Below are 18,548 nucleotides of genomic sequence, written 5' to 3' on the forward strand. Positions count from 1 at the left end.
AAGGTTGTAAAATCCAATATGCCAAGATTTATAACATGGAAATGTGCTCCAGACTGAAACTTGGCATATATGAAGGAATTTTGTACAGTTATTTATATATGCATTATTTAAATGTCTTGGGACTATAGCATATCTGATTCAAGGAATCTGGCTTCATTCAAATTCGATCTTGGTGAAAGATTTTTTTTTAATTAAATAAGTTAATACTTTGTATACATGTATATATGTATACACACGTAAATATATGTGAATAAACACATTTTATGTATGTGTACTTCCTCCACAAACTTCCCAGCTTTTTTTTTTTTTTTTTTTTTTTTTTTTGTGACGGAGTCTTGCTCTGTCACCCAGGCTGGAGTGCAGTGGCCGGATCTCAGCTCACTGCAAGCTCCGCCTCCCGGGTTCACGCCATTCTCCTGCCTCAGCCTCCCGAGTAGCTGGGACTACAGGCGCTTGCCCCCTCGCCCGGCTAGTTTTTTGTATTTTTTAGTAGAGACGGGGTTTCACCGTGTTAGCCAGGATGGTCTTGATCTCCTGACCTCGTGATCCACCCATCTCGGCCTCCCAAAGTGCTGGGATTACAGGCTTGAGCCACCGCGCCCGGCAACTTCCCAGCTTTTAAGGCTAAAATGAGATGACAAGGGGAGTATTAAAATTCACACATTTTCTTTATGTAAATGTCTATAAGCATATGGAATCAACTACTTAGGAAAGCAGCTGAAATAGTAAGTTTAGATGAGTTTCAGTAGGGTATAGCTATCCTTCTGGAGAAAGGCTAGAGCTCTGTGGTTTGAGAAACTTTAGAAGTGAAATTGAAATAAACCCAAAGGCCATAAGAGCGTTAGCCTCATTGTTTCTTTCCTAGCTTGCCTGTGTGTGTCTGTGTGTCTGTGTGTTTTGTGTCTTATGTAAATGAATCAAGCTTCAGCAGGAAGACCACTCCTTCCTTCTTTGCTTACCCCAGTGTGCCTCATTAGGGATGGAGTGTCACAGAAGTGCTTAGTTTAACAATGTATGAGAGTTTCATAAATGCCCACATTATTAAAAATATGGTTAGGAAGGCTCTTGTTTCTGAGAACTGAAATTGCTTCCTCAACAGGACTAGAAAATGGTTTTTCTGAAAATGATATTCCTATAGAGCATCTCTCCATGGGGACCCTCCTTCAGTAACTTCCTTTGGCATAACAGGATCCAGGAGGTTGCATCCTCTGAGGGCAATGCTGCCTTTAGTGCATCTTCCAAAAAGCATAAATATTTTCATCCTTAGCTTTCCTGAATCTAACAAAATGCAGGAGGCCCCAGTGAGGCTCAGCATGGCAATACTTCCCCAGGGTATTGAGGTGCTTCAGAAAGTTTGGGGGCTTTCACAGAACAGCCTGATGACTAGCTAAAGAGCCAACCCAAGTCTATCACCTTTTCTTTGCAGATATACCATCTAACATTTCTTTCTTCTATCTTAGCACAAAAAGCTTATATAGAGGGAGGAAATAATGTTCTTGCAAGAATCTACCTGTTGTAGAGAAGACGTTGGGGCAACAATGAGCAGGCAAGCAAAAGACCATGAGCATTGCAGCCACCCAGACTGGGTTCAAACCCCAACTTACTTAGTTCTTGTGGTAGTTATTAGTACTGCTCAACAAATATTTCTAGCTTTCCACATTTCAGGCACATAGTAGGGCTGCATTTCCCCCATCTACTTTGAAGTTTGTTGTGGCCATGCAATTAGTTCTGGCCAAAAATTTTGAGTGGAACTGATGTGTTTCTTTCAGGTAGAAGGCTTAATGGCCAGAGTGAGACCCGCCAGAGCTCCCTTTTCTCTCTTCCATAGTAAGGGAATACTTAAGAGGGTGGCTGCTCCATTAGCCTAAGTCTTAGAGTGAGGACAATGCCAAGCAGAGCCAATAGCCAACCTGTGGTGGACATGTAGTAGGCATGAGAAATAAATCTTTGCAGTTTTAAGTCTCTGAGATTTGGGGCATATTTGTTATCTTGGCATACCCTAGCCTAACCTGACTAAGGGACTAGTTCTGTGCCTTTTAGGCTAGCCTCCTAACTTCTTTATGTTTTTGGCTCAGGGTCTATGAATTAATGAAAATAATCAAGATCCCTGCGAGCATTAAATAAGATAATGTGAATGGGGCACTGACACAATCAAATTTATTAGTAAAATCTTACTATTTGACAAGTTTCTTTCTCCCTCTATCCTATGCCTATCTCAATACCACACAAACAGGTTGACATATACATACACATAAACACACTTCTCTTTTTATCAAATGTTGAAGAATCGTTTTTGTTCCCTTTTCTAGATTTCTTCTCTCTACCCACTCTCTTCCCTTACCAATGCCTTTCTATTTTAGCTAGATATTAAAATTGATATTTAATTCAATATCATTATCCTGCCCCTTCCCCACAGAATATCTGCATTCAGTAGAGTGCATTCTTCTTTACCCCAAATAAATGAATCTTGAGAATGGGATTACAGGCAGTATGGTCAGTTGGTAATGGAGCTAGTTGGGTTGGAGAATTTCCTAATACTCCAAATTCATATCCCTTGGACAAGCACAAATCTACTTCCTTCCAAAGTTAGACAATGTTATGAGATAAGGACATAAAGGAAGTTAATGAGTTTATGTGTGAAAGCACTATGGGAAAGCTTTTCCCTTGGGACTTACTATCTATTCTGAACAGGTACCAGGACTTCTTTTCAAATAACTGAAACGTTACCTAGGTACCTTTTAGCTCCACATTCCTGCTTTAGGAATACATTCAAGAAGTTATAATAAACTATACAAATTAGAATGATGATAAAGACAAATTATTTAGACTAAATAGCATATGTATCTTATACACTTCCTTGTGGTTATAATTATGATAACCAATGCCTTCCTGATGTAATTACATAGAACATTAAGCCTATCATTTATCTTTTTTATATTAATACCCCTTTGTCAATGATAATACTTGGTTTTCATCTCTAAACTTTGATACTCTTTTTTAAAACAAAATAAATAACCCCATTCATACCATAGCTGTCTGTAAAGTTTAATCACACATCATATAATTTTTTGCCAGCCTAAAACCAGATTAGCCCCAATATGAATATAACCACTAAAGATAAGTAATTTAAAAACAGGGCATGCTAAAAAGCAGGTGAGGGCCACTGCTATGAAGTCACTGACCTGAAACATATACATAGTATTGAGTAGTTCAGGAGCCAAAGATGGCAGTGATCCAAAAACTCTTTCTTATTAGAAATTTAAATGTTCCTCTAATTTCTTTTCTAGAAACTAGAAAGAAATCTACAAATATCTGGGGCTAAAAGAAAAGCTATCAGGTTAACAAAAGAGTGAATACTATACATTCCCATCTAATTAAGTAAGTCACTTTTCAAAAAATTAAAGGCTGAAATTTTTTGCAACTTAATCCAAAATTTTATTAGCAAACTCTAATTATTATCCTGATTGGAAGTCATAAAATCTCCCAAACAGGTCAACTAATTTAAGTGCTATCTGTAATCATTTGGATTTTAACATGATGGTTATTACTTATTACCCTGAAACCAAGCAGCACAATGAGATATTGATTACTTTTAACCTTTAGATCCAAGGATTCAAGAAAGGTCAGAGGCGGGGAATATTCTACCTCTCTTGGCTGGCAAAGGGATAGCCTTCAGGAGAATTCAAATGATTCCCATTGGCCAAGTACATCCAAGATTAGTTTATTCTCTAGGCTAACAAGAAATGATGATACTTTTAAAAATAACACTCGGCACATATTTAGTGAGCATTACCTTTATATAACCAACGGCTTCAGATGTGCTTCACATCACAGCAAGTCTCAGATTGTTAACCCTTTACCAAGTTTTGTTTGTGGAAGCCTCTTTTTTGAAATGAGATAGTAAATATAGGAGCATTTGTTGGAATAAACTTATCTCATTGAACTCAGAGTTCTTAGCAGATTCCAAAAGGCTGAATACAATCATTGGCCACTGTTGGCCACTAGCATTTCTTTTGGTTTTCTTTTTCCATGACAGCATTTAGAAATATTTTTCACATTTGTGCTGCTAAAAGCAATGAGTCCTAGGTAGGGTCCAGCAGAATTACAGGCAAGAGAAACATAACTGTTATGTGTTAGATTAATTTGCAGAACACTTGGCATTATTATTGCCAAGTCGTCAAATTGTTCCAAGTTGTTCCGGAAGGTTGTTATTAATAGTATGTTTTCTGAGGAAAGTTCTGTCTACTTTTGGAACTGCATTTCTGTTGCCAAGGAAACTCCTTTAAGCACAGTTTTCTAGGAGCACACTGCTGCTTTTGTTTGCCAGTGTCCTATTCATATCATCTAAGTAAGCGTTTTACGTGCTCCAGCCTTCAGTCCCAAATGTTGAAGTTTTAGCCCATTTAAGTTGCTTTTTCAAACATAGCTAATGGCTGCTATGATTTCCCTCTCTCCCTTTCTCTCCCCTCACTCTCCACTCTCCATCCAAGCCCCCCTCTCCCCGCCTTCTTCCGACTCTGCCTCCAACATGCCCAACTCTTACTATTCAAGTTTTATTTTTTTAAACAGTTGCATTAGGGCAGATAGTTTTCACAAGTTTTTGATAAATTAACTTTAATTTGAATAATAATTCCATAGGTTGTAGCATTAGTCCTTCAAGTGTTAATTATCTTTTCACTCTAAAATTAATGTACTCATTTCCTACTGACTCCTCTACCCCATTTATTGAAGTGCTGAGGAAAACATGTCATTGAGTCCTGAGCCAGCCCTGTTGTTGTGATTAAGCGTGGTCACATGGCCCATCTCTGCCAAAAGGAGGGCCCTGAGAAAAGGTGACAAAGACAGTGATTTCCTGTCAGCAAAGAGTACGACAGGGCTGTCTAGAAGTGATGCAAATGAGGGGAACTTTCCCCACGGCTTGTTTGATCCACTCTAGGCCAGAGCCAGCCAGGCCAGGGAGAGAAAGAGCAGCACAATGCCTCAGAGGCCAGCCCAGAGAGCCAACGCACCTTCCGGACAGTAGCTCACCCGCTAGAGACAAAAACTGCTGGCGGGGCTTCCCTTCCTTGCCCCTCCACACACAGAGCCAACTATTTCTTGGCATCCTATTCTCTTAACATCTTTTTTTTTTTTTTTTTTAAAGAAGTGATTCAAATAGGAATTACAGGCTCCAGCATGAACAGTGTTTCAAACGTTGTTGAGAAACCACATTCATCTACTTTTTCTTCCTCTAAACATTTTCAGGATAAGTTTTGCCCTCTCTCAAAAAAAGAAAAAAAAAAAGGAAAAAAACATATTCAAGTATTCATAGCAAACACCGATTCATCAAAGCTGAAATTAATATGACAGTTAATCTAAGGAGTTTTCAAACTTTAATAAAAATAAAACAACAAATTCATTTCTAGATAAGCAGTAGAGACAATCTATGTCTTTCCATTCTGATCACTTTTTAAATGACTAGATAATGTTATTTGAAATATTATAATGAATTTAAGCATATTCTTCTTATCTTAATGGAGTTTTAATCTAACATACAATTAAACTATACAATTAATCTACCAGGAAAAGAGGTAAAAAATTATCATTAAGTTCTTGTGCCTGATATATCTAGTACGTTTTTACCTTGGCTGCTTCAATAACTGTAATTTGTTTCATTTTGAACATCAGGGTAGAGATGTAACACTCAACACCGAAATTCCAATATAAGGCGTAATTAACAGAATTTAATTTTTTGACACAGTCCTTCTATTCTATACACCACCATGTGAATTTTTTTAAAAAAGTTAATGAATTTTCTTCTATTTCAAGTCTAGCTACTGCGACCTGGACCATGAACCAACCTAACATTACACTTTCAGGAGCTCAAGTTTAGTCATAAGAATATCAAATCACATCTGAAATTAGTTAGATCAATTTGGTCCAGAACAAAATAAAAGAGAGCTATTCCAGAAGGCTGAAATGTGTGAATTTATAAAATACAGGAATAGTGTGATTAATCTGTTTTCTGTGATCAGTCCATATCTATGACAACATCATTTTGATATCAATAGTTATAAAATAGCAAGTCAACTATGTTCCATTTTTCTTCTTGTACTCTGTATTTCCTATTTCTCAGAATTTCTATTTCTATTCCATACATATTTATATTTAATAATTATTATGATTAGAAATTTATTTACCATACCATTCTAAGCCCTTATATTTAAAAAAAAAAATCCTAAAAGAAAATGTTTTCACATCTAAGTATCAAAACAAAATTTCTTCAAAGGAAGTTATATCTCTTTTTCTTATAGAGAGTATATATTTTGCAGTTGGACACATTTCCCTCTTTGCTTTCATGACCAGGAAATTCAAAATATAACACTGGGATCACGTTTTAGTAACTTTATAGGGCTTTACAGTTTATATACAGGCATATTAACTCTTCTTACAGATGCAACTTCTAGTCTATGTATATTTTCTCCAGTGTGATTTGTATTTATATTTTTAAAATATTTGTATTATTTTTGTGTTGATTCTTAGAAATAACCTTAAATTCATAGCAGGGTAAAAATGTAATTGATCTGTTTAGTAGCCATGGTATTATATAAATGAATGGCCCTTTTCCTTTTAAACAGAGGGCATGTTTGGACTTCTATGAATGGAGCCATATGAGTAACTAACCTTCAAAATTAAGTACAAAATCTTTAGTATAAATTATCTGAAAGTACAAAGGTCTTAGTTGAATTGGATACTTATTTAGTAGTATTTTAAGCTGGGAGAGTTATTTTTAACCCTTTATAAATCATGTACAAATCATGTTGCTTGACAACGGGGATATGTTCTGAGAAATGTATATCCCTGCTATAATCTCTCCTTTTCTCCCCACCTCACTTTCTGCTCTCTTTCCAATCAGTGTTTCATGATTTTGTCACTGTATGAACATCCTAGAGTGTACTTAGATAAACCTAGATGATAGAGTAGATGGTAGAGACTACTACACATCTTGGCTATATGGTAGAACCTATTGTTCCTAGGCTACAAACCTGGACAGCATGTCACTATACTGAATACTGTAGGCAACTGTAACACAATGGTAAGTATTTGTGTACCTAAACATAGAAAAAGTACAGTAAGAATATAGTATTATAACCTTATGGGATAACCATTGCATATGTAGTCCATCATAGGCCAAAAATCTTGTTATGCGGCCCATGACTGTAATCTAATATTTTATTGATGAGGAGCAGGTAAGCTATCATTCAAGCAACAAATCTATAAGTGGGGTGTTTCAGTGAGCTTCATACTATCTGAAAACTCGTGTTCAATTATAACAATAATCACCGGGCTGCAACTTCTGAATTTGGCCCTTCAAATTAACCCTTGGAGTCTGGAACTCCATACTAACATAGCATCACTAGGAGGTCTGTCATCTGTGCTCTGTAGGTAGCAGCAAACTGGCAGTCCTTTGTGCATAGGTAAGGAGTCCCTGATAGGGTACACCCTCACCATACTACAAAGTCAGCTGTAGCTGCTGGGGAGGACAGTGCAGCAGCAACAGCAGCAGTCTGAGCTACAACTCTCCAATCGTTGAAATGCTTCTAGGTCACTCAGTCTATAACACTTAGAGGATGGGGGAGGAGGTGTCGTGAGCTTCCCCAAGCCTAAGAATAATGCCACCTTTGATCTGTAGAAATGAAAAAATGGAGCTTTTCCTTCACAAGTGGGTTTTAAATATTTCTCCATTAATAGTTAATGCACATGCAGACCAGCAGAGTGACAGCTCCCTGTGATTATGAATTCTGGCATCGTAACTCTAGTCCAAATAGGAGCTGAACTTTCAAAATCATAGTGGTTACTTTTGACAAATTAAATTGTCCTACTTAGGAAGATAGGAGGAATGAAGAGAAAGAAAGTGAGAGAGTGGGTGCAAATTTTTCTTCGAGGTAATTCTCAGGTTGAGGAAGAAAAAATGAGAAAAGACTACATTGGTGTTTTCTAGGCTGACGATATTGACAATGTTTGTTAGAAAATAGATATAGAAGGCTCCTATTCGGAGGTAAAGCAAGACAGATAAGGGGGAAGGGAAGTCATTGGCAGTATAACTCACTGTCTCAAAACAAAGAAGTAGATTTAAGGGGATGGTTAGTTTTTAATAGGAATTAGGTTGCTTGAGACTGCAGTTTAAAATTAACTCAAAAAATGGTCTTAAATTTCTAACAATATAAAAATAACAAGAAATAGTTTAAATAGAAAGTCCACTTTATAGCCCATTGCAGTATTAAGGTTTCTGAATTATGTCAAGTTGTACTAATGTTGTCTTTGCCCATTAAATCCAATTATTTGTCTTTATAAATTCCTTGTATGTTTTGCTGGCTTTGGATAGCCTAAATATCACAATAGATGCTCTACTCAGGATATCTGCTGAGGGGATAATCTAGGGTTTCTGTATTTCATACAATCTGTAGTTTCATATTTAGGAGGTAAAGCTAGCTGATTTTCTAGTGGAGACCAGGATATAAAAATATATAGGTAAAGTCAGGAAGGTAATGCATAATGTTGAAAAAGCTAAATAAGCTTCACTCTCACTGATTAGCATCTTACTAGATTTTATCTAACCTGACATTTCTAAATGCATACCTTGGGGATCAACCTAGGACTCTGTAAGTGCATGAATCAGGGTTTGGGCATAAATACTCCAGGAAAGGAGTTGAGTGATGAAACACAGAGAGCCACCGATGGAGAGAAGAACAAAGGTTTTAAATGCTCTAATAGAAGGAATAAAGATTCAGTCCTGCTCTGTAGTTTCCTAGGATTTTTGCCATCAGTTGGCTGAAGATCTCCCTTAAAAGTTTCACTTCATCCTTTTCATTAATACCAGGGATGATGAGCTTCATTTTCATCCTTGAGTTTTAAACTCACAACTGTTGGTTCAATATCAGCTATATAAGGTGTTTGTTCAATAATGTATACAGTACAAGTTTAAGGCATTTTCCTTGGTGTTATATAAGTATTTTAAAAAACAAAGATGGTATAGATATGTTGAGATTGACTGGGAAATGCTGTAAAATGGGTTGGGAGGTCTTGAGTTGTCACAATGACTGGGGAACATGAAGAGTAAATGTTCTGTAGTGTTAAAGACAGGCCCACAAACTGAAAAAAAAAAAAAAAAATGTTTTGCCCTAAATGTCAATGGTGCCCTTAATAAAAAATCTTGATAAAGCACTAGTATCTTTTGGGGTCAACAAATAAAAAGATTAGAGATAAATAAGGTAGTCTCAAATTGTATTTAAAACCTAGCAAGGCCTGGGCACCAATTGAAGAGCTTTATTCCTTCAGGTATCTCTATGACCAACAGACCATAAATACCCCTTTCTCAAGGCATCAGTTCAGTTGATTCCTGGAAAAACAGATTAGAATAGAGGAATAGGATATTGAAAATATTGACCTAACCTGGAAATCCCTGAGGATTCCTGGGAAGACATGAAATTAATTCTTCTCATCAGTTTTTCTAATTTAGGAGCCACCTGAAGTTCTACACGACTCCTCAGTCAATATCCTCAGGATTATTCTGGAGGCTTCCAAGCCTCCGGAATAATTTGGGAGCGCACATAAAGAAAGACCCTACAGACTTGCAGCATTTTCTACTGGTTTCTAACTCAATCTTTAATTTTGCTTAAATTAACCAGCAAAGTTAGTGCTGGTCTAATGAGCAGAGCTATGTTAAGCACCTAAAAGCAGAAGAATGGTGACAGGACGTGAGTCACAAATGAAAAATCACAGTACAGAAAATGTTTGGAAAAATACTATAACCCAGAAGTTCTGAGTGGGTGGAATAATGGTCTTCGATATGCCAGAATGGGAATTTTCAGGCAAAGCACTTATAAGGAAACCGCAAGAAAAAGAAGACTGCATTTTTGTTCAATGATTTCCTATTAATTGTGATGTAAATTATATGAATGTGATTTTGACAAAGAATAGCACTGTTTCTGAAAAAATAGTGGCTTATGTGCAAAATACAAAATGCATCAAGAAGAAAAGAAATGTTATTTGGCACCATGAGTGCAATAAAGTCCGAGATAATGGCTTATGGTTAGGTAACCTTTTATATTTTTCCCGTTTGGCTCAATTTTTAATACTTAAGTCTTAGGGATAAAATATTTTTCTATCACTAAATTAATATAGATTTATACACGTTTTCATATGCAATTCCTGATCCTGATGTGAAATGTGAAGTCATCTAGTTTAGCTAAATTCGGTTGAGACTGTTACCGTAACAATATGTTATGCCAGAAGATATATTAGATAGCTGTGTTGTTAATGTGGACAGCTATCCATCCAGGAAACAGCTAACAGTCAACAAACTCAATTAATGTTGGACTGAATTCTTTAGAGAATAAAATGTCCCCATTTGCTGGGTCCCTGGGGAGCTTATATCTTCTCTTAACTGAGATGATTCCTAGGGGACACTAATTAAAGTCAACCAGACTCTTGAAAAGTACAAATATCTCTCTTTAGGGGAGCTAAAAGTTAAAATAATTTATTAATGAACGGTAATTTAAAATGATAACATTGAAGAAGAAAGAAGGCAACTTTTATTTGACCTTGAATGTACTTCTTATTCTATAAGAAATTTTAAAAACTAGAGGGTAGTTGTTTCTTGTCATTATACTGTTGCTGATTCTGTGGTTAGTTATTAATTTTATTTTTTATGATTCACAATCTGCTCTTTGAAATATGCCATATGCTCAAAGCAATTCAAGGATGACAACTGTCAGAATTACTCCAATAAAAATTGCCTAAATGAGGAAGATTTACTGCAGTCTGATATTTCAGTGGAAAGTCCCTCTTCCCTCCCCCTGACAGCTTTTTCAGATACTGTGAATCCTGCATCCATTTTTTTAAGGCAAAATCACATGATTGCTTTTTAACTGCTAAGACTATTTAAGTAGAATTGGTAAAATACAGTAGGTTAAGGGTGGATTAGCAGACATGGAAAACAATATAGATAGTTATTAGATGGATTGCCTGCAATCAATACATGAGTTTCAAGCCAGTTTTCTTAAATCACATGGAAATGTATTGACGTAATACGACAACGTCTGCTCTATGTATCACTAATAAACATTAAATTGGATGAACGCTGTAATTTGGCAGCAGCAAGCCAAACCAAAGGCAAATTTCTTTTTTCCCTGGGAAGATCTGAGGGGTAGATAGAATCCACCTGAGTGCTCCAATCGTACCACGTTTTGTTAAATGTTACTAGTCCATTTATCCTTCATTTTGTTTCAGTCTATTTATGAATGCAGTTTCATTTACTGCTATTCATCTTGAAGATAAATCTTTGTCCTTCTATAGAATTACAGCAAATAGAATGTGATAAAGGGAACTTTCTTGCAATTATGATGTCGGTGCAGCCTGTCAGCACACAAGGGATGGAAATGAGTTTGGGGACAGGGAAGGGAATTCTAATAGACACCATGATACATACAATGAACGAAAAGATATCCTGAGAGACAGAGAGACTTGTCAGGCTAATCAGATCTTCCACAGCAAGGTAAAGGCAGGAAGGGTAGCTCTAACCTTGTAAAGATGCTGCTGCTGCTCCTCTGACATCATCAGGTCGTGGCTGTCCATCACAAGAGACTCCATGTCAATCAGCCAATCCCAGAGCTCCTGATATTCTGAATCAAAGTCCAGAAGCCTGAAGATAAGGCACAAAATGTAGTACACATAAATACAGTGTAGTTGTTAAAATCTCATATTAGAATAATATATTCTTGAAAACCCATGATGTTCCTAGTGATATCTACAAAAAGAGAAGAGAAAATTTCTATGTTGTTACACAGTGGGCAAAATAGAAACTCAAACCTGCGACACAGCCACCTCTTAGATTGTGAAAACATAATATGCAATTCCAGTGCTCATATCTGAGACATGTTATGGCTATTTCCATTTTCTAACCCTTTCTGAGGATTTGCAGCACTTGAACAAAATGATCACCACCGCATCCTTAAAAAAGAGCACTGCCATTTAATAGACTGGGAAATACAGAGTCAGTGACTTGTAGAAGGTTACATGGTCCCAAATTTTGGGTAAGAACAGCACCCTCAAAATTTGAACCCCTTTCCCCTCTACAAGATTTTCTATGGGTATTACATCTAACAGATTTATGATTAAGAATAACAATTTAACTAATTTCTCTATAATGATCACTATCAGATCCAAATATATTGATATATACTATCAGATCCAAAATATTATTTTCACTGGGAAATCTCTCAATCATTTATCTGTCCCTCTGCTGTCTATCTGCCTATCTCTGCGAACACATATCCTACATTTATTGTTATGGATGAGTAGTCAGCATTTCAGTTTAACACTCAGAGATAGGCTTGAGTGACTCTGGTAAGCCAGTGAGAACCAGTGGCGGATCCAGTATTAGACAGGTGTTCCCCACAGACATGTAGGAAACAAAGGTAAGGACAGGAAGTCAAAACAATGAATCTTTGAATAGCCAGCAATCATTAAAATTCAAAGGAGGATCACTATGGTTTTCAACAAAATAAATCATTAGAATAAGGAGCTTAAAAGGATTAATGTGATTCTCTATTGAAAGCCTGGTGAATAAGTAAAGCCCAGATTCTTCTAAAACACTGTGATCTGAAAATGAAAGTACAGAATGAAAAACTATGACTTTGTCCTTTACCCCCAAAATCATCCCACTAAAAGAAATCCTACAGTCTTGTCAAATTGTAACTGAGCAAAACCCTATCAGTACTAATGAGGCAGCAGCCTCAGGTACGAATCTGAATTTTTCAGTTGAGTATTTTATTACTACCTGTTCCTTTCTCTGTACATTAAATGACTGCTTTCCATGAAAATATAAATCCACTTTTAATAACTTGTAATTTAATCTTAATAGATCTGTCAAAAAATTTAAGGTGTGCCTGGTGATGGGGGTGAGGGGGAATAGATCTAGGATTGTCTATTTTATTTTAATTACTTTATCATAATTATAAAGATCCCTGATTAGAACTACAAGCACCTAAGGGAAAGGATCAACACTGGCTAACATGTGGAGTTTATTAATCAATTTTTACTGAATGCCAATGATGGGTATAGTTGATATACTTAAAACCTTTAGTAAGGCTATGGTGGCCTAAAGCAGTGTTTCTGAAACTAAAACGTGCATACAATGCAACTGATCATCTTGTTAAAAAGAAGATATTGATTCAGTAACTGTTCTAGGGTGGGGCTTGAGATTCTTCATTTCTAACAAGTGTTGGCAACACTGATGGTCCATGGACCACACTTTTTTTTTTTTGAGACGGAGTCTCGCTCTGTCGCCCAGGCTGGAGTGCAGTGGCTTGATCTCGGCTCACTGCAAGCTCCGCCTCCCGGGTTCACGCCATTCTCCTGCCTCAGCCTCCTGGGTAGCTGGGACTACAGGCGCCCACAACCACATCCAGCTAATTTTTTGTATTTTTACTAGAGATGGAGTTTCACCGTGTTAGCCAGGATGGTCTCGATCTCCTGACCTCGTGATCCACCCGTCTCGGCCTCCCAACGTGCTGTGATTATAGGCATGAGCCACCGTGCTGGGCCCATGGAGCACACTGAGTAGCAAGGACCTCCAGCATATATGTGAAATCTGAACTAGTATCCCATTTCAAAACACTAAAACAAAACAAAATGCAACCACTATAAAAGGGCCAAACAAAAAATAAATCATCTGATTTTCTTTATTGACTCTGTGACTAATAAGGAATAACTAATAAACATTTCCTTATGTGATAGGTATAACCATATGGAAATACTTCCTGAATTATGGTCACTATTTCTCTCTCCTTGCACCCTCCTATATTTTAACCATAAAGACAGAAAAGGTGGAATGCCACCCACAAAATTAGAAGAGTATATCATTCAAGGGATTATTAAAGCAAAGGGGAAAGGAAGAGAAAGCTCTTTCCATGTCAGAGGATTTGGAGAATAAAAAAGAATAAGGCAGGAGGGCAGGTGCTCAGATGTGTGTTCTTCTCTCTCTTGGCCTAAGACCTAGAAAGGAGGCATGTGAAACAGGCTGGGAAAAAAGCCCAAAGCACAAGGATGTCAACTCCATTTCCTGGTCAGAACTCTGGGAGGAAATTGCCTCATACATTGTCCCCACAATAACCTGGAGTGGGGATGTTGTAGACAGAGAGAGATCTTTGGTTAGAATTCTCTTTGCTCTGTTGTTCTCTCATTCTCCCAAGCAGAGACTCCAAGGTTCTTGAGAGTTCAGCTGGTGAACTTGAAAGAGGCATTGTCATGACAACAAAGGCACAACGACGGCCTCTCTCCAACAAAAGGAGAGCCAGGTGGGTCTCTGAATCCAGACCACAGAGAGTTGGCAGGGTCAGTGAGGGCTGCGTTGAGACTTAGTCAGCAAGAAATACCACCGAGCCCCGACCAAGTCAAGAGGTAACAATATAAGCTAGACCAGCTACAGGCCTCTGTGGGAGGAAGCCTCATAATATCCTTGAAAAAACCCATTTCAATAAGCCCAGCCAGCCTGTACCTAAGCACTGTGTTAAGCCAGGGGACTCCACTGCACCCCAGAATTACAAGATCATGTAAATTCCTATATGTTCAGATGTCTTCTTGGAGAAAATAATGGAGACAATTAGAAAATCTGAAAAACAGAGCATTGATCCCAAGAGAGTATTTCCTAAAGAGAATGTTAATTTATTAGAGAGGCTATAATGTGTCTCAGAGCCTAAACTCTGATCTTAAAGCAAGTTTTCTTCTCGCTTTTCTAGGAAAGTGTGAGTGATCATAAAAATGATCAGTCAGCAAGAGAAAAGAAAGAAGCTTGTTTCTTTTTCATTCATGTGTACCACAGAAAAAGAAATTTTGATTATGACTAAGAAATTCAAAGAGAAGAGATGAATTTATTATCTTTGCATCCTCAGTGTCCAGCATAGTCCCTGGTGATTGATGATAAATGAATCTAGATAAAGAAACCAAAAACCTTCAGTGGGGCAAGAATGACTTCAGAAAAGCAGCATGTGTCAGCAGATATAATAGCATCTCATCGCCAAAGGCCAATACCAATACAACCAGTGCCATGAACAGGCTGCTTTACTCATTCTTTATGTGAGATTTTGTTTTTACTATATTAAAATGGTAAATTCACTTACTTAAAATGATTATATGTAGTAGATGTTAAATCAATGTTAATTGCCTTCCCCTTCCTTTCACCTCCTCCTCTTTTCTATAGTGAAAGACAAACAAAGGAGGTTTATGAACATGAGAATTATTAATGAATAGTTTTCAAATAAATTAAAAATACATAAAATAATAAAATGCTCTGAAGCATGGAAATTTTTTCACTGGCTTTTTAGCATGCATTTATATCTATTGAACTGTTTCCTTCTGTTATTCTCCTTATCATGGGCCTTGGAACAAAAGTCACTTAAGACTTTTTCTCAAACAGCCTACACTGGAGACCTGCAAGTAGCAAATGAACTTAATACAGATACTCACCCTTTATCCACTCTAGTTTGTTTTCATCCTAGCAGAGAATATTTAGATTTGATATTTGATTTGTTAGATACAAATGCCTTGGTACCACATTTTGTTTCATTGGTACACAATGAACACCAATGTCCTAAACAACAAATTCTCACAAAGTCTCAAAACAGAAGACAAAAACCTTTTTCTTAAAAGCATTTGTGCCTGATTTCAGATTCTTGGCCATGTGTTAATCCACAAGTTGGAAAAGACCTGAAATTTTTCCACATTTACTGAAATCAAACATATAACAATGGCAAATCAAAGCCAGGTGCAGTGGCTCACACCTGTAATCCCAGCACATTGGGAGGCCCAGGCAGATAGATCACCTGAGGTCAGGAGTTTGAGACTAGCCTGGCCCACATGGCGAAACCCCACCTCTACTAAAAATACAAAAATTAGCCAGGCATGGTGGCACATGCTTGTAGACCCAGCTACTTGGGAGGCTGAGGCAGGCGAATTGCTTGAACCCAGGCAGCAGAGGTTGCAGTGAGCTGAGATCATGCCACTGTACTCCAGCCTGGGCGACAGAGCAAGACTCTGTCTCAAAAAAACAGTGGCAAATGAGAAATAAATTACTGAATTTCTTTGCAGGTCCTTTCTAAAGATTCTGAAATTACCACAATTTAATGTCCCCATTATTACAGGAAACTTCTTAAGTAAGGAAAGAGTTCACTTTCTTACGTTTATGTTACCTGCAAAGGCATGTTTTTTGAGTGATTTTATAAGACAATGTGCTCCAGGAAAAGTTCCAGCTACTCTACAGGAAAACAGAAAAGATCATGAACAAGTGAATTTATCAAGGGTAGGGCAGAACTAGTTAACAGGTCTATATTCCCTTGGAGAATATGCTGATTTTATCAGCTGAATTCAGAACCAGGATCTTCTCTTGAATTTCTAGTGACAACTGCTCTCATCTCTCTGTTTTGAAGGGAGACAGGTGATTAAAACTGTGGCAAGTAGCTTATAATCTTATAGGAATACAAATATAAGAACTATGAGTCCCTTTTGGAGGGACTTTCCTCATAAAATTTTCTTTGTAGTTATGCTTCGGTTTATGTCAAGGCAGTCACTCTCATTTGTAATCTCCTAGATGTTAAAAGGTCTGTTAGCATACCATTTTAATACTCTATGAATATGTTACAATTTCCATGAAAGTGTTATAAAGCAGATTCATATATACTCTATGAAAGTATTATAAAGCAAACATTTAACCAAAATGTATTCTTTCCGATACTTTTTATTTAAATTGCCATATACTCGATCTTAAATGGGTTCACAGTAAAAGAGTTGGACATTCTGATGTAGGTAGCTTAATCATGTTATGGCGAGAAAAAGTCTTCTAACTTGAAGTCAGTTTTTCTTAGACAAATATAGAAGTATAAATGTATTTGTTTTATAGTTTAAGGATCTAAACAGACAAGGGTATAGAGAAATAGATGTGCAAAATGTTTCTTTAGTGTTTAGTTTTAAGTTTGGGTTTAAGTACTATGGGCTCTAAGTATTTCACAGCATCTTGCCCACCATTTTACTTTGCCTTTTTAAGGTTAAAAAAGATTCTAGGGCTTTTATAAATAAATCAAATACTAACAACCTTATTTAGTATCATTTTTCTGCAGATTTGATGGTAATATATTACTTGTGAGGCCAGCATAGTTTAAGAAATAATCCTTCCTCTAAACCCTGATGGGAGTTATATTTGACTAGCTAAGTGTTCGAATACATAAATGCATTCAGCCTTTGGTATTTAAAGTGAGCATCATTAACTCAACATTTCAACTTAAACTTTGCTTAAACGATAAAGTTTCACCCAAGTGAAATCAATGGGAGGTGTGTGTGAATATATGAGGTTTCAACTGGGCTCACTAAGGAATTTTGATGAAAACAGACAACCAAATTAAGAAATCATTAAAATAGAGCAATTATTGTTTGAAAAAAATATGTAACACTAAAAGTCCTAAAAGTCCTCACAGGTTTTCTACCTAAGGCTGAGTAATCGTGTGTGTGTGTGTGTGTGTGTGTGTGTGTGTGTGTGTGTGTGTGTTTTGGGGCACTTAAGAATACATCTTTTGTATGCTTAATGTTAATTCACACTAAGACATCTAAAAACACCAGACTGGTTCCTGAAATACCACCTGTCTATATTGGGAGTTCTATTAAATGATCCAATTTTCCTAGCTTCTTTAGCATATTGATTCCTTCCCCAAATATTCACTAAGTGTTCGCTGTTCACATTATTTGCCTAGGAAAGTTTGCCTCTGGCTTTCAAAAAAGACATGTAAAAGAGTGTAACAAAATCTTGCAAAAATACAGTTTAAGTATTTTACTGAAGTAAAATACTAATAATAGATCAGAATTTCCCATCATCCTCTATTCCATGTGTCATCTAAGCACAGAAGGGAGATATAACAGTGGTGCCTGTTATGTCTCCAATCATAATATCATCAAAGAATAAAATGTAGCTTTCCAGACATGGAATCTGATATGCACAGTTGCATGTAGAATCCCTTTCCACTCTAAACATATTAAAGTGTGGACACTAATTTACTATTTTGAATGAAAATTCATGAGCGACTTCCTCATGAGAAAAGCAGCCTGCCTTTGCCATTAATAAATAAAAAGGAATATGGAGTTCTTTCTAGCAGTAATTTCCTCAATTTTATATATACCCACATACATGTGAACATGTCTCAGAAAAATCAAATCAAGCCTACAAACTTATTAATAACTGGCCCTGCTTTCTCGTGGACCATCTGTCCACCAACACCTATTATTGAAATAAAAAGCATAAAGCACCAAGATAATCCATTAAAAATTCTAACCAATGAGATAATCTATAACATTAGAAACATCAGTGTAGATTTCCGGGTGTATTTAGAGGATTCTGTTACACTATCAGGAAGTCAAAGGCTTGTCCAAGTTTTTAGATAATATGCTGGACTAAGTTCTACCCAGGGAAACAGAAAATATTCTGAAGAATTTTAAAATCAGTAGTTGGAATAACAAATGGATAA

The 18,548-nt window shown here is 36.7% G+C and overlaps 1 protein-coding gene across 4 annotated transcripts in view; it reads right to left on the reverse strand.

Moving 5' to 3' along the window:
• The window catches only part of AKAP6 (A-kinase anchoring protein 6), a 652,282-nt gene that overhangs the window by 138,965 nt on the left and 494,769 nt on the right, over positions 1-18,548 (reverse strand). For all 4 annotated transcript variants that reach the window (XM_050798308.1, XM_050798307.1, XM_050798309.1 and 1 more), the window contains one exon: positions 11,563-11,683. In XM_050798308.1, coding sequence (XP_050654265.1) covers positions 11,563-11,683 — 121 coding nt within the window. The remainder of the gene's footprint in view (positions 1-11,562; positions 11,684-18,548) is intronic.

Source organism: Macaca thibetana, chromosome 7 (genome assembly GCF_024542745.1).
Source record: "Macaca thibetana thibetana isolate TM-01 chromosome 7, ASM2454274v1, whole genome shotgun sequence".
In the NCBI taxonomy this organism is placed as follows: domain Eukaryota; kingdom Metazoa; phylum Chordata; class Mammalia; order Primates; family Cercopithecidae; genus Macaca; species Macaca thibetana.